This window comes from Ascidia mentula, chromosome 3 (genome assembly GCF_947561715.1).
Source record: "Ascidia mentula chromosome 3, kaAscMent1.1, whole genome shotgun sequence".
In the NCBI taxonomy this organism is placed as follows: Eukaryota; Metazoa; Chordata; class Ascidiacea; order Phlebobranchia; family Ascidiidae; genus Ascidia; species Ascidia mentula.
In genome coordinates, this window is record NC_138568.1 from 15309104 (window position 1) to 15330723 (window position 21620).

A 21620-nucleotide genomic window follows, 5' to 3' on the forward strand; every position below is an offset into this window, starting at 1 on the left:
TCAAGTGTTTGTGATGACGTCATAGATTGCCCTGATATGAGTGATGAATGCGGTTGTAATGGAAATATCCCTCAGCAGTGTAGGAAAGTGTAGGAATAACAATAAAGAGTATTTTGGGTAGTTATGAAAAGACCTTTTATTTGATTGATGCAAATTACCTACTAATTTTATTTAGTTCAAAACCACGTTGTAATTGTTTCGACAATAATGAAGTCTGTTACAATACATTGGATCAAACCAAGATTTTCTGTAACTCAAAAAATGAAATCTGCGACAAGCTTGCTCATTGTCTGGGGAATTCCCCATGTGAGTACATCTGCCCCTCCCACTTCCAGTGTCCGAATTCAGCTTGCTGGCAACGTTCGACTGTTTGTGATGGCGATCCTTGCAATGACTGTCCAGCTTTCCAACACTGGAATAATGGACATGGATTCAAGTGTGTTCGGAATGGCATGAATTGCAATCTTCCGCAAATGTTTCTATGGGACGGCATTGCCGATTGTGATGATAAATCTGATTTGTGTTACACCTCGGAGAATGGAGATGCCAGGTAAAAACATTTGTACACAGATGCGTTAACTTTGTGTTTGAATGTATTTGTTTCATAGTATAGGCCTATTGTAAATTTAAAAATGTATAGTACGATTTTGTTTGTACTTTGCTGCAGTAATATGACAATTTCGCTCTTGTATTTTTATCAGACATGAAATATTTTTCTTTTACAGGGATGTTCGTAGTTCACACACATTTAATCATCGGTTATGTTTCCAATGTACAAACGACCCCATGATAATCTCAAAGTCAAGTGTTTGTGATGACGTCATTGATTGCCCTGATAAAAGTGACGAATGTTTTTGTCAATCTGGGAAAATCGATTGTGGCAAGATTCATTAGTAAGTAAAGAAAGATTTGTTTAATCGTGGCGTTGCGAAAATCGACATTTAATTGGTGGGAACTTCGTGTTGCGCAACCAACACAAGCAATGCGTGCCAAGGGGTCAACAACTGCCACGATAAATTACGTTTTATTGACATGTGGGGAATTCCCGGCGTAGTTTTTGAAGACCTGTTAGTCATAAAGCACTTTATCACGCTTGCGTTGGTATCAAAAGTACGTATGTTAACGAGTATGGCATGGAGCCAAGGAGTTGCAGGATTAAGAATGCATCCAAGTTTGTGCAGCGAGTCACGTAAATATAATTCTTGGACAAGGAATTTGAGGTCTTGTTGACTTGGTCAATCTATAATCTTTTTTGAACGCTGCCTATATTCAATATGTTGAACATACGTCTTTTGAGCGATTACCTTTGTCGCAGATGGATAAATGCATTCAACCGGAAAGTTCTGCAACAAAATTAATTGAAAAAGGCAATGGGAATAGTTACAGGTTCACTGCTTTTGCTACAAGAAAATTCCAATGACAGAGATTATTCATTGTTCGCATAATGATGAAATTTTGCCTCCGTTGAATCACTTTTTCCGCCATTATCTAAAGTAAAGGTTTTACATCATTCAAAAAACTTAAACCCATAACTGTTGTTGGGTGCAAACATCACAAAGCTGCATTCAGTGCAACTTACACTTGTAGCAAAACTAACACATTTCAGAACACTTGCGAGCACTGCGTGAAATAATGACGCGCACGACACTAGTTGTATGTCATATATTTTCAGTGTGGATGAGGAAGTGAAGAACGACTGCTCAAGAACAACAACCAACTACATACAGGGCAGGTGGAACTGTTTGGTAAGTGAGAATACATAACTTATTGTTTATTCGGAAGTGAGTTGATAAAATAATGAAGACTCGGTTGTTTACGTTCCTAAGATATCCATCAATGCAGTGTATAATGGCGGAGTGTAACGCAGCGGATATGTTGTCTTCTTCCTTACGTTCTCTCGCTTTGAGTTACGTGTTCCTGCTTTGTGTTGGTTTTACATACACGCTCGCAGAATATAGAGCAGCTTGCGTTAGTGGTGACCCCGACCTAGCAAAAACGTTAAGTTATTTGATTTGCATAATGAACAACAGTAGCACGGAATGCAGCGGCAGTCAAGCTGTCTACTTTTTGGACGGCGCAGTCAAGGGTTTGGTTTCAGCAAGCAGAGGCACAATTTGTTCTTCGCATTATTTCGAGCGACACAACAAAGTATTTTCATGTGGTAGCTTCTTTAGATCCGCCAACCTCCCTTCGCTTAATCGAAATGCTGGAAAATCCGCCGCAAGAGGATCGCTATAAAACAATGAAGGAACGTTTATCAGAGACAACTCAGAAGTATACGCACCAGTGTACCTTGGCCACAATATACCCGGTGAAACCACTGAGGTCCTGTAGCTCAGTTTGTAGAGCGTTGTGCCTGGTTAGCCCAGGGAAGTGAGTTCAAACCTCACCGGGAGCTTGATATTTCAGATCTCGCTCCGACTTGTCGGGAAAAGTGGTTGATCCAGCATGGCTGCAATGCCTTGACTGCGAAGCCTGTGAACCTAATGATCAGAATATTAGAGCTGTGATCGCCAAATATAAAGGGCCTGCGCAGTGGGGCGATCTTGCCTTGCTATGCGAAAGCATGGCATTACTTCTGCGTTGTCTGATTACGGTGGTGGAGATCCTCTACGTATGTGAAGGTCACCTGACAAGTTGTGCGTTTATACCCCGTGAAACCACTGAGCTCATGTAGCTCAGTTGATAGAGCATTGGGCCTGGTTAGCCCAGCGTCGTGAGTTCAAACCTCACCAGAAGCTTGAATTTTCAGATCTCGGCCCGACTTGTCGGGAAAAGTCGTTGATCTAGCTTGGCTGCAATGCCTTGGCTGCGAAGCCTGTGAACCTTATTACTAGGAATGACCTACATTATTGCGCAATCATCCAAGACACATAATTGTGGGAAAACATGTATTTCGTACTTAAAACATCATGAGTATTCTAAAAAACAACAAACGAAAACATTAAAATCAAACACACACATCCAGCAGGCAGGAGAATGTACTTTATGCCATAAGGGAACCACGTGATGTGTTTTATACAGGAATTTGGGTTGGTGAGGCTCGACAACAAACAACTGTGCGATGGGAGGCAGGATTGCGGTGTTCGGATATACAATCAGTTCTACAATCCTGACAAACTTAGAGATTTCGACCACGATGAAGATCCTCAACTTTGCACACATCGGAAACACTGCGCCACAAAAGACGGACTTCTCAATATTCCTATGTCCAAAGTATGCGACGGTTACATCGATTGCTGGGATGAAAGTGACGAATATCCAGAAGAAAACTGCACAAAGGAAGGAAGATTCTACTGTCCAGCGTTGGACGGAACTAAAGTAAAAATATATCCGTTGCTGACAACTTTGTAGTTTATAACTGCTGTTCTAGTGTAACAACTATTTTCCATTGTTAATTAGAGCTAAAAGGATTTTTTATTACTTGTTTTCCAACATTAATTATCTACTTACTATTATGTATCGTTGCCCACAATACCCATTCTTTATTCACAATGATGTCAACAACGTTAGTTAAATACATGGTTTACTAATAACTTTTACAATTCCATTTCATTTGTGTCGATGCGACAGAAACAAAAAAAAACGTTTCGTAAACAGATTTCTGTCAACGAATCGGATGTTTGTGACCTCACAATTAACTGCGATAATCAAAGTGACGAAATAAACTGCACAAATGACGGAAGGTTTTATTGCGAAAACAAAGATCCATTGTTCGTTAAGAAGGAGAAGGTAAACACATCTTAATAATTTAACATAATTTTATTTACTTTGATTTTTTATAATCTTTTTGCCACCTGTTAAGTTTATGGAAAGTTTGTTGTAATCTGCTCACCAATTAAACATCAAACAGTAATTTCGCAACATGATTTTTATACCGAATTAAAAAGTTTTCTTCAATTTACGAAGTTTTCTTAAATTCACAGAAGTTTAATGGAGTCGGTGACTGCTCTGATTGGTCAGACGAGTGCCCAACAACTACAAAAGTGGTTAATGAAAACATATTTTCATCACGATACGAGTTGATTGCAAACCCATTCCTACGAGCCATTGTGTGGATGATGGGGATGCTCGCCATTGCCGGAAATTTGGTAAATTAAACTAAGTTTGTTTTGTCTTTGTTGTACAATAAGATGATGTGTGTAAAAAAAAAATGTAAAAAAAAAAAAAAAATTGTTTTTGAGGTTGTCATGGTGATGGAAAGCAAAACTTTGTCGACGACAGAATCACAATCTGCTGCATTTCGCACAAACCATTTGCTCGTTTTGAATCTATCCGTTTCCGATCTACTCATGGGAGTTTATCTAATCATGCTGGGCGAAGCGGGTGTCAGATACTCCGGAAAATATTGTGCCAATGACTATATTTGGAGATCAAGCGGAAGTTGCACCACAATGGGGGTATTGGTTTTGCTTTCAAGCGAAACATCGGTGTTTACAATGGTTCTGTTGACCATATTCCGACTGTATGCTGTGAAAAACGTAAGTGAAACAGCTGTGTTTGGTTAAGCCAGCTGTTGCCAACTTCGTTGAACCGGATAACCCAGCATTGTTGAAATGAAGTAGTTTTGCCCAATTTGGAAACTGCAGTGTAAAGAAAGAGAGAACAATTGCCAGTCTGGCGGGATTCAAACTACATTCCCCGTCCTTCTATTTGAAAGGACCGCTGAGCTTCCTAACTTATTCATTTAAATGAAAACATATATGTTTGTGTTTCAGCCATTCGATGCATCCTTGAAACCGGAATTTAAAACTGTCATCCTTTCCATTATCCTCTCATGGGCATTCTCGTTTACAATTGCTTTGATTCCACTCACAATTCAACTTCAACATTTATTTGAAACCAAAGCTTGGATGAATGAGAATCCGTATTTTGACAATGTTGCAGTCGACTTTTCTAGTAAGATATTGTCGTAGTTGTTGGTGGTGAAACCAGTTTCGAATGACACTAGCGCTGTATACAGGCATGAATAACTTCATGGATCGATTTGTAACTTTCCAACATAACTTCACAAGCAACGATTCCCAAGTACTCAACACTGCCCTCATGCGGGTAAATGATGCTAATTCCTGGATGGATTTTATGGATATTCTTGAGGATTATAATTACACTGAGCTATTTGATATTTCTGGATATTTGGGGTTTGTTTTTCTTCGCGCGAATTCTGTTTTTCTTTGCGCGAAATTTATCGCTACAAAATTGTTTATGTTGTAGATATTACAGCAGCAGCAGTGTTTGCATCAGCAAACTGTATGTAACGACCAACGACAAGGCATGGAGATATTCAATCGCCATCATTACTCTTAACTTTCTGGCCTTCATGTTCGTGGCAATTACGTATTTATGGATTTACAAAAAGTCAACTGCCAGTGTCAGGCAAGTGAACAATAGACCGAGAGGTGGAAGGGCAGCAAAACAAAACATAGGTATGCACATTCGTATTTGCAGACATATTATACCATTAATGCTGTTTGTTTCGGCAGAAATGCAAAAGAAAATCCTCCGACTGATAATTACTGATTTTCTCTGCTATGCCTCCAGTGATATACGCTGTGTCAGCAATTATCCTGCTCCCCATCAACAGCTCTCTAAATCCCCTCATCTACTCCAACGTCCCGAAACTGCTTTATGATAGAGTCCGGGATGGCCTGCGTGCCGTTTTCAGACGTCAGCCACAGGAAGAGCAACAGGAAAATGTGGTTGTGGTTGCCAACCGACAATACTTACATGTGGGTGAAGCAGAAACAGATCTGTAAATAAACTTTGCATTCAGTTAGTGGAAAATATACTTTTTCCCGAGATCGAATTTTCAAAAACTACTCTTGTTTTTGACGTCACGTGTACCGTCCATGTGCAGAATCCTATTTAGTTTGTGATGGCAAAGTAATGCGAACACAAAATTTATATATCAAATGACAATTTTATTTGCAAAAATCTCACAAGTATGACAAAGTAACATCTTTGACGCCAGATCTGCGCTGCCGAAGAAATAAAAATAAAATATTATAAAATAAAAATACGTGAAACTTGGTTCGTGTACCGACTCTGTTTTGTAGTTTCCTTCTCTCTATTTATGCCCAGTCGTGCCTTTTTGTTGTATTTTGTGAGTCATCATTTTATGTACCATAGTGGAAATCACGTGATGAGTTCCCACGTCATCCAACACATGAACACTCTTATCATGTGTGAGTGTTGGAACGCTTGATATCAACTTGGGTTGAATCATTTTGGACATTACAATGATGCGGTGATTCTCCTTGCTTCCAGTGACTTTCCCACTTTATTTTGCTTTCTGTCGATTTGGAGAAACATTTGAGTGTATTTGTGGCGTGCAAGGTACCAACCATCATATGAGATGAAATATGATGAAGTTGGAACATAATGGGGATAGAATCAGTGTATTTATCGATGTATTTGAACCTATCGTGTTGCTGGATGATCGTTTACTTGTAAATATGATGTTGGAAACATTCCATGCAACCAACTCATGGAATACAAACTATCGGCAGAGGGAAATATATTCTACCACCAACACAAATTCATAAAAAAAGTTAAAAACACCCCCTCAAAATCCCCTCTCACACGTCTTGTACATAAACCTCACCCTTTGTGTTTTGTTCGTGTGCAGCTGTTATTGTTGTCAAGATAATACAAACTTTTACTAAAGCCAAAATCTCTTCAGTGATAATTTCATCACTTTGCTATAGAATCGCTTCCAAAATCTGTCTTCAAACAAAATATTTGTGGTTATTTCAATATTATTCCCAACAACCATTGTTGCTGTCCTTAATTGAAGTAAATTCCTATGGTCAGTAATTGGTTGAAGTGTTAATGCTGTTTATGAAAACATAACTTTGAAAATGTTGACAATTGTTTTGTTTTCTGCAACTATTGTGTGCTACTTGTTGTTGTTATCAATCAACACAGTGTTGAAAGGGTAAACGTGTGTGTATTCTTGAACTTGTGAATTCTTATACGAGGAGGAAGAAATTGAAGGTGATGGTGCACGAGGTAAAAATTGATGGGGCAGGAGGAAGAAATTGATGGTGCAGGAAGAAAGAAATTGAAGGTGCAGGAGGAAGAAATTGGTGGTGAAGGTGGAAGTAGTTGAAGGTTCAAGAGGAAGAATTGGATGGCGCAGGAGGAGAAAATTCATGGTGCGGTTGTTGTAAATTAATTACCATTTAACTGTCGGAAACCGGAACGTGGACAGAATTTTAATTTTGCACTAAAGAACTCAATCGAATATAAAAAGCATAAATGGCATCGGCACTGCTAAAACCACGGGTTATGGAATCCCACGTTATTTGTGTCAAACCCTCTGCTTGAGATCGTGTATTGTCGTTGGTATTTATGCTCGGTAATGGGATTGCACGAAACAAAAACTGAGAAATTTAACACGCGAATAGCAACATTAGAATAGAAATATGTCGCTTTCACGCGACCAACGTCATAATGATGAAAGTATTTCAATGTCGAGCAGTAATTCAGTTGCCACGCTGTTGATGAGGGAGACCGAGTATTGAAACAAAAATCTGCGTGAAAACAGAGCTGAGACTCCGGCAAAGGTAAAATCGAATTTTGCACGATTTCTTCAAGATTGTGATGCATCCTTTTAAAGGGAAGAAGTCAACACTTACTCACCGATTGTTTAATCTGCGCCATGTGTTCACAAATCTCGTAAATAATTTTCTCCATCATGAGAAAGTTTGGTGGCGAGTTGACCGTAAGTATCCCCACACAAACCTATAGGATAAATTATTTTAATTAAATTTTTAATTTAGTTTTCTGGTTGAACAACTGACTTCATTCGGATACGTTCGGTATTAAATTGTTGTGTTTGATGCGTGCGTCCCAATGTGTCAATAGTACAACACTCTGGCATACGAGCGAGGTGGGCTTCACCATGAAGATATTCGTATTTCCAACATAAAAATGCTTTAATGGTCTTAACAAAACTGCGAAACTTGGGCAATAAGGTAAACTCTCAATGTTTTTACAAAAACAATCTCAGCAAAGAACTTCAACAAAGTCTCTTCAAACTAGGCAACCTCACTTCTTCAAAACAAATAGTGATTTGTAAATCCGACAGGGATGGTAAAGTTTTAATCCTTGAAAACGATGACTATCGCAACATTATGATCCGCGAACTAAAAGACTTTACAGTACTGCCTTTTGACATCACCTCATACAATAAACATGTATCCACTCTGCGCTCAACTTGTGACAAAATCCTAATCTCTCTACATAAGGATGGTGTTATCAGCGACAGCATACTGTTTCATACAGCTGGAATTAAGAACAAAGGAAATATGTATCATCACGTACCCGGTCCCGCAGCAAAATACTTTAGTTCCAACACCCCAGCATACGCATATCCCTTGTTTAAGACGCACAAAATTGCCGCCGCACAACTGGAAATTATGAACATACAGGACATCCCAGTGAGACTGTTGCAATCCCTAGTTAACACTCTGATGTCACGGTTCACAGCTTTCTTAGAAAGCATACTACAACCCATCAGTGCGTCATACTGCCAAGCCATTGTGGCAGAATATTGAGAAACTATTACTTCCGACCATTGTGTCAGAATATGGAGAAGACTATTACTTCCGACTTGTGCATCGTGACAGCAGATGTAAAATCTCTGTACAGTAACATCCCACACACGCTGCTCCACTCTGCCCTGCAGGATGCTCTGCAACGACACACGCAGTACAGTCACAAGACTACACAAGATCTCATCAATTTAATATTTGTGTGTCTTGAAGGCGTATTCTTACGTAACGAACAAAAGTTTTACTCGCAACAAACTGGCATCGTAACCGGTGACAACCACTCGGTCTCATTGGCAAACGTCTCCGTTCACTATGTCGTCATTCAAGCTGCCCAATTCGTCAAAGAAACCGAGGTTTTCAAACGTTTCATTGATGACATAATTTTCATTTGTTTTGCTGAAGAAACAGCCAACCACGTCAGCAATGAGCTTGACAACGTGTTCCGCAAAAATAATTTGGAACTCACGTTTAATAAAACACACGTACAACAAGACATGCCAGGCGTACCATTTCTCGACGTAGAACATGTCTATTCCACCCGATCTCCGTTCTCATTCAGAACCATTGACCACACCAAGGCCACTGCTTTGCACCGTTGCTTTCTTGACGGGTATTCTCACCACCATCCGACGATTTTCAAAGGTATTTTACATGGAGAGGCAAAAAGATTGCGCCGCTTGAATGAATCCGACGAGGACTACCATAGCAGCCTGGAAAAGCTCAAAGCTAAAGCCATACGATCGCGTTTTCCAAAAAAACATGGTTAACGACGTCCTAAACCTGGCGAAAGACTGGAAGGAAAGGTTTGGCCCCAGTGTCACCCGCTGTACATCCGCACTGGACATATGGGCTACAAGTTTCGTAAACCTACTCCGACCAAGTCCTAAAGAGAAGATCCTCAATCCACATACCATGGTAGTTTACAAGCGCCCACACACTCTCGCTTGTATGCTCACCAAGTATAGAGGCATCGCTCATTGTGACGATCAAAACCCGCACAAAACAGGACTGTCACAACCTTGCGGCCATTGCGCCCTCTGTGGGAATTTCGGCAACCACACATCAATGGTTGTGAGTACCAACCAGTTATTAACACCCAGTGGGCCAATTCCACTCCGTCAGACATTGACATGTCGTAACTATGGCATTTATATAGCTACCTGCCTTTTATGTGGTGACCAATACGTTGGCCAAACGAAAAACAAGTTTTCCACTCGATGGAACGGACATCGAGCTGTTTGGAAAACGGGAAAAGACAACGGAAATACCGACCGAGCTGCGTTGCTCCACCACTACCACGCACAACACAAGCAGCACCGACATGTTGACATTGCAAAATGCTTCAAAGTCGTCTTCGTAGAACAGCCCCCAGTGCATTTATTGGATATTTGTGAAGACAAATGGTTTCACAAAATCAAGGCAAAAATTAACATCAACCCCCTTATATTGCCTAATACAATGTAAGTGTCGGTTTTGTTTTTGTTTCTACTTCCGCTTACCGTTGAAGTGTCCACCAACTGTGTTGTCATTGTGACAAGCTTATCAATGACGGAGAGCCAGATCACCGCCGGCATTTTTTACCGCTATCGTTTGCAGCTTGTTGTGTTCTCCCCTTTTTTCTTTTATTTTATGTTTTATCGGGCGTCCCCACAAACAAGCCAAAGCCGACAGTTCAGTCGCACCTTACCTAATCGTAAAATCTGATTGTCAGTTTGTAAGGTATTTTTACATTTGCATTACTGTTGGTTAACTCCGTTGTTGTGTTGTTTTTTAGCGATACTGATGATGCCTACACAGACAGGCGAAATATATATTTCCTAAAAACTTGAAACAGACAGACGACGTAGGATTATTTATCATTTTCTTCATTGATCCGTTACTGAGTCTCTGTCAGCCATAAGGACTACACAGGCGATTCATAGAAATCAAACTCTCATTTGTCGTATTCGGTACAGAATCCCTGTATCCCTTTATGGAGCACAAACAACGTTGCAAATATGCGGCCATTGTACAAAGAGTCGCTCTGCTAAAGCGGTGCTTACGTACGAACGTACTTTTGCCATCAAATCACCGCAAACGCGTGGATTTAGATCTTTTGCTTATACAACTGCGCAGAAGGATTTTGAGAGACCTTTTAACCTTAAAACGAGCAAGGTCAAAGTTTGAAACTCAGCTGCGAGAACTTAACCAGCAAGAACAAGCAGCACTCGAAAGAGTCAGCCTCAAACTAAAACGAAAGTGCATCTCAAAGTATAACTTTCTACGCAACCGCCAGGAACATTTACAACAAAATGTGAACCGACATCCACCAGGACTCACGTATAAGCACCGGAAAAACATCCGTGACAGAAAACGGTACAGGAAAAGAAAAAAGAAAGCTTGTGACCAAGAATTACTTGAAAGAGTTGAAAGCAACATTCTGAACAAGTCCACTAAAAATATAAACGATTGCGACAAAATGCTGCTTGGGCTGGGGTTAAACTTTGCCCCCACCCCCAAATGGTCGACAGCCACAGAAAACCTAGAGTGGTTAAACGCCCACATGCATATCCGGCGCGTGGAATGGAAACAAGCGCTTCAATCCGAAGGCGAACATTCTACTCCCTCTTCCCCTCTCCCCCCAAGCTACACATCACTAAGTATTCAAGTTATCAATATTTCAAAGATCATCTGAATACTTGAAGCGTCAATCAGAGGAGATGTGATTCGTTTTTCAACTGCCAAAACCACACCTTCAGATGTTTGTATTCCAATTGCTGTTGATCCAAGTTTAATTGCCTCAATAGCATACTCAACCTGGAAAATCCTTCCTTCAGGTGAGAAGGTGTTGACACCACGATCATATTCTGATCTTGTCATAAACATGATGTTAGTTTATATTAAACAACTACGTGTTTCGCTTACTCAAGAGCAGGACTAACGTGAAAATTTTCTTCATCCTACTACATGATTATTGGTATATTTGGAATTTTGTGTTTTTTTACCGTTGACAATTATAACTGACATTTCCTTGGCCATTTTCTTGCCTACGTCTGGTCAACATCCTGGCAAAGTCGTCGTTGTGTCAAATGATTAAAAATGCCTAATCATTACTAACGTTGAAAAGGTTTTCCACATCATCTGTCCATTGAAGTTTTTTTTCATGTTGGAGATCTTTATGAAAACAACCAACCCTTATGTCGTCATAGTAGGTGTCATTGCATGTTGACCTTGAGCATTTGCCTCTTGATATTTGTGTCATATTGTAGGTTACTAAATACAATCGATGTGGCTCTGTTCAAGATGCGACGGTATCTTTTTATGTAAATACTTTCAGTAATTTAACAATCCATCAATATCGTGTCCGTTGATAAATTTTTTGACTCTCACCAATAACATTAAATTACCCAGGAGACGTTGGTCGACAAAACTATTTTTACTTAACTTTAACAGGGTTCCAAGAAATTGCAGAGTTGATTGATCTAAAATTGAATATATGTTGTTGATTACATGCTTGGCAATGTGAAAAGTCTTGCTCACTACGTGGATTGTCTAAAAAATGCATTTTCATTAAACCGTGGGATTCAATAATGTTCAAATTGCAGGCGGGCAATTGTCAAAATTAGTTAATCCGCCGCCGAACCTTAGCCACCATAGTTTCAACCACGCGTTTTCGCACAGAAATAAGAAACTAAAGGACATACGCCAATTTACCTTTTTTAATGCTCATTTTTCACTGGCATCTAGTATTTGTGTGCAAAATTTCAAGTCGCTTTATTCAAAAATGTTCAAATTGCAGGCGGGCAATTGTCAAAATTAGTTAATTCCGCCGAACCTTAGCCACCATAGTTTCAAACGTGCGATGTCCCTTTTTCATTTTGCGCTTCTAAATGTTGTTGTGTGGTTGACGTTTGAAATGAGTTACCAAACCCTAATGAAGTCTTGCTGGCGGACGAAACGTGGGAAGAATAGAGTACGTTAATTTTATGACAGAAGATCAGTCTATTTTAAATTGTAATATGGCTGGCACCAATATAGTACAACTTGGAACTCTCCTGGCGTTATTTTGCTGCAAATCTTATATATTTAAAGTAACCTCCACACGTTAGTAGTTATGTTATAAGCTCACTAACATATTCTAGTAAATGCGACGTTTTCCTTTAGCAAAAGCTACATCAAATGTCATCCAAAATACAACATATAACTATACTTTTTTCCGAACCACGCTTCCAGTGTTGTGTGTTGGGTCATTCTATGCGCTCTTGGCGTTTTCAGTCGTTTCACGATAATTTAATTTAACGGAATTACGCTTCTCAGTGCAAAACGTAACGACACAAACCACTGATTGGTTATCCAGCGACAATTTACAGTATGATACATTTACAAACGATAGTGAAAACTCTGGATATTTTGACAATTTAAATGATAATTACACCCTCTTCATTGGTTGGGTTGTGTAGTAACTAAATGTGAAATAATGTAAAAAATATCTTCTCCTGTCAAATTTCAGGGAGAATGCCAACAGCTTCCCTTCCAACATCTGTTGTAATTTGAACTATTCCGGAAATAAACCTAAACGCGATTCAGGAAATCATGGGCGGTTGTTGTCTGGTGTTAAACGTTAGCATTGTATATTCATGAACACTTTGGCAAACTTGTTAAATGTAACCTGCACACGTTATGTCATAAGCTTACCAACATACCCTTGTAAATGTTGGAACCACGGATCTTTTTACACAGTTGCCTGCCCAAGCTCGTCGTAACTCGATGGCATCGCATAACGACCCAAATTGAAGCCATGAAAAGGTGACTTTACTTTGACACACGATGCCTTCCTTTGGGGTCAGGCCTTTGCTGGTAAGGGGAGTTGACTTCTCAGAGGCAACTTAAAATTAATGTATGTATATAGCAGAACTGTTTTTAGACATCATTCAATCCATGTTCTCTGCCTTTTTCTTCTTGTTTCCATGTCTCAGGAAGCGATAATCCTTGCACGCACAGTAAAAGAAACACGCCTTTTTTGCATTGCAAGTAACAGCTGGCACATTCAACTGAGGGGTAATTGTGTGTTGGCGGACAAACTGCTACTGGCCACACAGGACCACAACCGCAATTTAAAGATGTCAGACGTCCTAGAGGTAGCATTACCGAAGGCCAAGGTAGCTCTGGCCGAAGCAATTCTGCTATAACATCCACTACCTTAAGCTCCTACAGTCTTGCCTACGGGTGCAACAGACTATTAAAGGCTATTGGTGGAGATCTGCTACAGCTAATTTAAGGAAATTGGGGTCCGTTGGCTTTCGTTAGAAAGCGACTCCGTCCGGCTGAAGTCAGATATAGTGTATTTGATCGAGAACTACTCGCTTTGCATTTGGCCATTAGTCATTTCCGTTTTATTGAAGTCCGCGCGTTCGTTGCTTATATCACCGAACACAAACATTTAACATTCGATCACAAACATTTAACTCTCATCCCCGTGATTCGCACAGCAACAGCGCTAGCTATGTGCCATTTCGTATTTCACCGCGGATGTGAGGCACATCGAAGGAAAGTGTAACCACGTTGTAGATGCCCGTTCCAGTATTTCCATCAAGCAGATGCAACTGCCTGTTGTTGACATGGACTACAGATTGTTTACAACTGCGCAACAAGACGCCGAAATATAAGCGTTTCGCACGGCAGTTTCTCTTTGCGATACATCCTCAGGCACACCACGACCGAGTGTGCCAAAAACATGGCAGAGAAAAGTTTTCGCCGTGGTCCATGTCAAAATTAGTTATTTCCGCCGAACCTTAGCCACCACAGTTTCAATCATACGTTTTCGTTCACGAATAAGAATCTAAAGGACAGATGGCAATTTGGTTTTTACTGCTCGTTTTGTAGTGGCATCTAGTATTTGTGTGTGTCACGGAATGCTTGGATAACGCGGCCTTGCTGGCATCTTTCGATGAGATGTCGCGGCGATGTTCTTTTAGTCGCGTCCTAAATGATAAAGAACAGTGTGCATATTTTCCGGCAGTTTACAACAACTTGTTGTAATTCTTGCGCAAAAGCAACCTCCACACGTTATTATAGTTATGTCATAAGCTCACTAACATATCCTTGTAAATGCGTTTTCGTGTGGCAGAGGCTACGTCAAATGTTATCCAAAATACAATACATAACTATACTATTTTCTGAACCACGCCTGCAGTGGTGTATGTTGGGTCATTCTATGCGCTCTTGGCGTTTTCAGTCGTTTCACTACAATTTAATTTAACGGTGTTACGCTTTTCAGAGCACAACGTAACAACACAAACCGCTGATTTCCAGCGACAATTTGCAGGGCGATATATTTACAGACTATAGTGAGAACTCTGGATATTTTGACAATGGAAATGATAGTTACACCCTCTTCATTGGTTGGGTTGTGTTGTAACTAAATGTTAAATAATGTAAAAATATCTTCTCTGTCAACTTTCATGGAAAATGCCAACAGCTTCCCTTCCAACATCTGTTGTAATTTGAACTATTCCGGAATTAAAGCTAAACGCGATTCAGGAAATCATGGGCGGTCGTTGTCTGATGTCAAACGTTAGCATTGTATATTCATGAACACTTCGGCAAACCTGTTAAATGTAACCTGCACACTTTATTAGTTGTGTCATAAGCTTACCAACATACCCTTGTAAATGTTGGAAACCCGGATCTTTTTACACAGTTGCCTGCCCAAGCTCGTCGTAACTCGGTGGTATCGCATAACGACCCATAATAAAGCCATGGAAAGGTGACTTTACTTTGACACACGAAGCCTTCCTTTGGGGTCAGGCCTTTGCTGGTAAGGGGAATTGACTTATCAGAGGCAACTTTAAATTAATGTGCATATAGCAGAACTGTTTAACAGAACTGCTTTTAGACATCATTCAATCCATGTTCTTCCCTTTTTCCCCTTGTTTCAGGAAGCGATAATCCTTGCACGCACAGTAAAAGAAACACGCCTTTTTTGCATTGCAAGCAACATGTGACTGCTGGCATTTTGCAGCTGAGGGGAAATTGTGTGTTAACGGACTTGAGTTGTAATACTGAGAGATTAGGCTACATAGTTTCTTTGGTTTTACCGAATAAGGGCGTGGCCAAGATTTAGAATTATATGCGCGCTTAAGATGAGTCAATATGCTGGTTGTTAATTATAAAATACGAGAATTGTTGTACAGTTTTGAAGATATTATAGTCTAAACTTTTACAGTGACAACACGTGTTCAAGCAACAAGGACAATTTCAACATGTTGATTAACGTGGATATATGATTTCTATTCCAGCGCACTAGTTAAACAATATTACCAATTTCCAACCTGCACAAGTTGGGTGATTTGAAGAAGGGAAAATGGAAAAATCTAAAATACTACAAGCTGTGTTAGAGGAGCTGACCCCCTCAGTTGAAGCAAATCAAGCCGTCTATAAAAAATATGCCAAAACCTATGATGAAGGGTCTGATGCTCATGGCAACAAAATACCTAGAAAAATGTCTCCGAAAATCATTGAGTTTTTTAAAGATTGGAATCTTGATACACAAGACTTGAATGCAATAGATGTCTGCGCCGGTAAGGGGGGTAGGATTCTCTGGAAAGCACACATACTTACATCATAAGGGCGGGCAATTGGAAATATAATGAGCATTTATGAAAATTAATATTGCATTTATTCTGTTATTTTAGACATTTGATTTTGTTGAACCAGCTTGGCTGCAAAAAACGGTTGAACCAGCTTGGCTGCAATGCCTTGGCTGCGATGCCAGTGAACCTTATGATTGAGATTGGATAGCTGAGATCATCGAGTAGGGGCCTGCTCATATGGCGCGATTTTGTCTTATCATGCGATAACTTGACACATTGCTGCGATGTTTTTCAAAACATATAAAAAGATTGAAGATCACCACAACATTTATGTTTTTACCCTAAGGTACTGGTCGATGCGCTGTGATGCTCCGAAGTGCTGGATGGAAAGGGAACATTGACTGCATCGAAGGGTGCAAGGAAATGATAGACGTTGCGCGCACAAAAAACGTGTACCGGTATGCTTGCTTTACAGGGTCGATTAGACTTAGCATTATCACATATCACATATTTTTCATTTTCAACTGCTTCCACTGTCGATGTCCCTTGATCTTAAGTTTTATTCACAAAAGCAATGCAAAACAAAGAGTAAGAAACAAATATTAGTTGTTTTTGTGGCAGTGTGCACATTATAGTTGACAATCTTTTAACCACATAACAATGCTAAACGCTTTAAATGCAGGAACTTGTACCAGCAAGTGATCAAAGGCGACTCTCAACTTCCTGTACCAACAAACAGCTATGACCTCGTGTTATGTGTGGGGGGATTGAGTTTTGGTCATCTTCCCCACGATTGCTTGGAGGTAATATAAGTACCGCAATCCTTCGAGTATGCATTGATATATTTCAGAGCACACACACAAAGGCATAAGGTTGACTGGCGTAGCAACCAAGACAATGCAGCCAACCCGAAAGCCACGTTTTCATGAAAAGTCGGAGTGAGATTTGCAACACAAAGCTTCCAGTGAGACCTTGGGCTTACCGGAGCCAACGATGTACGAACTCAGTTGTTAGATCGTTGGCCCCGGTAAGCCCAAGGTCTCACTGGAAGCTATGTGTTGCAGATCTCACTCTTCAAACCACACTGTGAGCTTGATGTTTCAGATCGTGTTTGAAAACAGTCCAGCTTGCCTGCATTCCCTTGGCTGCGACGCCAGTGAACCTTGTTATCGAAATATGACATTTGAGATCGCCAACTAGAAATGGCCTGCATAGTTTGGTGATCCTGCCCTGTCACTGAAGAGCGTATATATATCTAAACATACATATATTAGCCAAGCAACATAACAAACCCTACGAAGGGGGACACCATATTCCGTCTGTGTCTGAGGGAAATATGAAAGAATCGGGGAATCTATGAATACCATTGTTAGTTTTGGAAGTATTTCCACGTTTAGTCCCCCTGCAATTTTTTATGATATTCAAAAAGTGGTTTTATTGGACCGGCACATGTTTTTTTTCACAGGAGCCCTAGCATACATTAACACGCTCTTGGAAACCGCATTGGTTTTGCCTATAATATTGGTTGGAAATCGAGCTTGTTGCTTTACTTTTGACATCTCTTTGCTTTCCTGACACCAGTGCTACTTGGCTGTAAATTAAGGATTCCATATCCTTAAGTCAGCATCACCCGCTGAATGATAAAAGTACATTGCAAAATTAAGTCCACATAACGATTTATTCAGAAACATAGACTGCCTAAATGTGTTTTTTTCATGGGCCCGTACAAACAATATTATGAGCTCCTTGGAAACTGCATTGGTTTTGCCGTTTAGCGCTCTTGGGAAATCAGTCTTGTTTCTTTACTCACAAATAATTATTATCAATGCAGATTCTGGTTGACCTTCTTGTTCCTGGAGGCTTGTTTGCGTTTGCCATAAGCAACTACAAGAATCCGGGGAGTGAAGCTTCTTATATCGAATCTGTACTTGCCAAGATGAAGAGTTTACATGAGAAATGTCAACTAGTCACAGCGGTGTGTAAATTACTTAAATGTGCATGCGTTTTTTGACAAGGTTCAACGATGGATAAACCATAGCTTATTATCTGGGTTTGATTATTTAGATCCTTTATCTTATATTGAATCGAAAGTATATTTGGGAATTAGTTCAGTAGAGTGGTGTTCAGTTTGTCAAAAAAGTGCTTCAGCAAATATAGAAGTTATTGCGTAGTCACTGGTATATTATTTGCTTTGCGCCGAAAGAGACATATTTTAAATATTACCAATTACTAATATCCAAAATATACATAAAGTGTTTGTAAATAGTGGCAAATACCACAAAATGATAATAAACTCCAAACAGCTCTGACTTTCAGTTATAAGAGTAATTGATTTGTGTTGAAATTACAGGAAACAGCCAATATCTTTCCAGCTGATCACAAACGTGCCGATGAGAATCTCCAAGCTAGCCTATACTATTATCAACGGAAATAATGTCATGTTATCGGTGTATTTTTCAGCACCCTGGTTGAATTTTTTAAACCCTTTCTGACTTGAAAAAACCCAAATGGAAAAAATCTCAAAGATACAAATTGTTTTCGTATATTATCCTCAAAAATAAAGTCATGTTATTGGTGTGCTGGATATCTGCTTTGTCAAAATAGCCCATATTTACCTATGTAAAGAAAGCGTATAGCTACGTAAAGAAAAAACATATCATCTCCTGTCAACTTTCGGGAAAATGCCAACAGCTTCCTTCTAACATCTGTTGTAATTTGAACTATTCCGGAACTACACTAACCGCGATACAGGAAATCAGTGGTGGTTGTCTGATGTCAAACTTATTCCTGAGCATCATATACTCAATTCAATGATGTCCTAATATTACGGCATCATTCCAAATGTCCTTTGATGCCATGAGCAAACCATCAGCTAAATTTTTGCTCTTCTGGCGTTAATTTTCCTGCAAACTATGTTAAAAGTAAACACACGTTATTAGTTATGTCATAAGCTCACTAACATATCATTAAAATGCGACGTTTTCCTGTGGCAGAGTCTACATCAAATGTCATCCAAAATACAACCTATAAGTATACTTTTTTCCGAACCACGCTTCCAGTGTTGTGTATTGGATCATTCTATGCCCTCTTGGCGTTTTCAGTCGTTTCACTGCAATTTAATTTAACGGTATTACGCTTCTCAGTGCAAAACGTAACGCCATAAACCATTGATTGGTTATCCAGCGACAATTAACAGCGCGATGTATTTACAGAATATATGGTGAAAACTTTGGATATTTTGACAATTGAAATGATAGTTACACCCGCTTCACTGGTTGGGTTGTGTAGTAACTAAACGTGAAATAATGTAAAAAATATCTTCTCCTGTCAACTTTCAGGGAGAATGCCAACAGCTTCCCTTCCAACATCTGTTGTAATTTGAACTATTCCGGAAATAAAGCTAAACGCGATTCAGGAAATCATAGGCGGTTGTTGTCTGATGTCAAACGTTAGCATTGTATATTCATGAACACTTCGGCAAACCTGTTAAATGTAACCTGCACACTTTATTAGTTGTTTCATAAGCTTACCAACATACCCTTGTAAATGTTGGAAACCCGGATCTTTTTACACAGTTGCCTGCCCAAGCTCGCCCTAACTCGGTGGTATCGCATAACGACCCATAATAAAGCCATGGAAAGGTGACTTTACCTTGACACACGATGCCTCTCCTGGGGGTCAGGCCTTTGCTGGTGGAAAAGGGGAATTGACTTCTCAGAGGCAACTTTAAATTAATGTATATATATAGCAGGACTGCTTTTAGACATCATTCCATCAATGTTCTTTGCCTTTTTCTTCTTGTTTGCTTGTTTCGGGAAGCGATAATACTTGCACGCACAGTAAAAGAAACACGCCTTTTTTGCATTGGGGGGGGGGAGGTAGGAGCATTTATGAAAATAAATATTGCATTTATTCTTTTGTTTTAGACGTTTGATTTTGAAAAGGGTTGAACCAGCTTGGCTGCAATGCCTTGGCTGCGATGCCAGTGAACCTAATGATTGAGATGGGATGGCTGAGCTCATCAAAATCCTGCTCATGTGGCGCGATTTTGTCTTATCATGCGATAACTTGACACATATCTGTGATGTTATTTAAAACATTTAAAACGAATGAAGATCAAAACAACATTTTTGTTTTTACCCTAAGGTACTGGTCGATGCGCTGTGATGCTCCGAAGTGCTGGATGGAAAGGGAACATTGACTGCATCGAAGGGTGCAAGGAAATGATAGACGTTGCGCGCACAAAAAACGTGTACCGGCATGCTTGATTTACAGGGTCGATTAGATTTAGAATTATCACATGTATTTTTCGTTTTCAACTGCTAGCACTATCGGTGTCCCTTGATCTTAAGTTTTATTCATCAAAGCAAATTCAAAACAAAGAGAAATAAACAAATATTAGTTGTTTTTGAGGCAGTGTGCATATTATAGTTGACAATCTTTTAACCACATGACAATGCTAAACGCTTTAAATGTAGGAACTTGTACCAGCAAGTGATAAAAGGCGACTCTCAACTTCCTGTACCAACAAAGAGCTATGACCTCGTGTTATGTGTTGGGGGATTAAGTTTTGGTCATCTTCCCCACGATTGCTTGGAGGTAAAATAAGTACCGCCTGACGTCGATTACGCATTAATATATTTCAAAGCACACACATACAGACATGAGGTTGACTGGCGTAGCAACCAAGACAATGCATCCCACCGGAAAGCCACGTTTTCATGAAATGTCGGAGTGAGATCTGCAACACAAAGCTCCCAGTGAGACCTTGGGCTTACCGGAACCAACGATATACAAACTCAGTTGATTGATCGTTGGCTCCGGTAAGCCCAAGGTCTTACTGGAAGCTATGTGTTGCAGATCTCACTCTTCAAACCACACTGTGAGCTTGATGTTTCAGATCGTGTTTGAAAACAGTCCAGCTTGCCTGCATTGCCTTGGCTGCGATGCCAGTGAACCTTTTGTCCATCGAAATATTATATTTGAGATTGCCAACTAGAAATGGCCTGCACAGTGGGGCGAACCTGCCTTGTCACTGAAGAGCGTATATATATATAAACATACATATATTGGCCAAGCAACACAACAAACCCTACGGAGGGGGGACACCACATCCCGTCTGTGTCTGAGGGAAATATGAAAGAATCGGGGAAATCTATGAATACCATTGTTAGTTTTGGAAGTATTTCCACGGTTTAGTCCCCCTGCAATTTTTTGTGATGTTCAAAAAGTGGTTTTATTGGACCGGCACATTGTTTTTTTCTGAAGAGCCCTTGCATACATTAACACGCCCTTGAAAACCGCATTGGTTTTGCCTATAATGTTGCTCGGAAATCGAGCTTATTGCTTAAATTTTGACATCTCTTTGCTTCCCTGTCATCAGTGCTACATGGCTGTAAATTAAGGATTTTGTGTCCTCAAGTCAGCATCACCCGCTGAATGATAAACGTATATTGCAAAATATTTTCGACTTAACGATTTATTTAGAAAT

The 21620-nt window shown here is 39.9% G+C and overlaps 2 protein-coding genes across 2 annotated transcripts in view; both read left to right on the forward strand.

Moving 5' to 3' along the window:
* The first annotated feature begins 473 nt into the window (after positions 1-473).
* Positions 474-21620, forward strand: part of LOC145895730 (uncharacterized) — a 66149-nt gene continuing 45002 nt past the window's right edge. The window contains exon 1 of the mRNA XM_082984516.1: positions 474-550. Coding sequence (XP_082840642.1) covers positions 474-550 — 77 coding nt within the window. The remainder of the gene's footprint in view (positions 551-21620) is intronic.
* Positions 15843-18633, forward strand: LOC145895329 (methyltransferase-like protein 27). Its single transcript, XM_082984123.1, has 5 exons — positions 15843-16117; positions 16476-16587; positions 16812-16932; positions 17961-18104; positions 18480-18633. The coding sequence occupies exons 1-5, from the start codon at positions 15901-15903 to the stop codon at positions 18561-18563; spliced, it is 678 nt and encodes a 225-aa protein (XP_082840249.1). The 5' UTR covers positions 15843-15900; the 3' UTR covers positions 18564-18633.

Excerpts from the sequence above, each read along its gene's own strand:
- LOC145895329 (XM_082984123.1), top strand. The coding sequence starts at position 15,901 with ATGGAAAAATCTAAAATACTACAAGCTGTGTTAGAGGAGCTGACCCCC. Across the intron at positions 16,588-16,811 it reads CGCACAAAAAACGTGTACCG|GAACTTGTACCAGCAAGTGA; the intron begins GTATGCTTGCTT and ends CTTTAAATGCAG. Across the intron at positions 16,933-17,960 it reads TTCCCCACGATTGCTTGGAG|ATTCTGGTTGACCTTCTTGT; the intron begins GTAATATAAGTA and ends TTATCAATGCAG.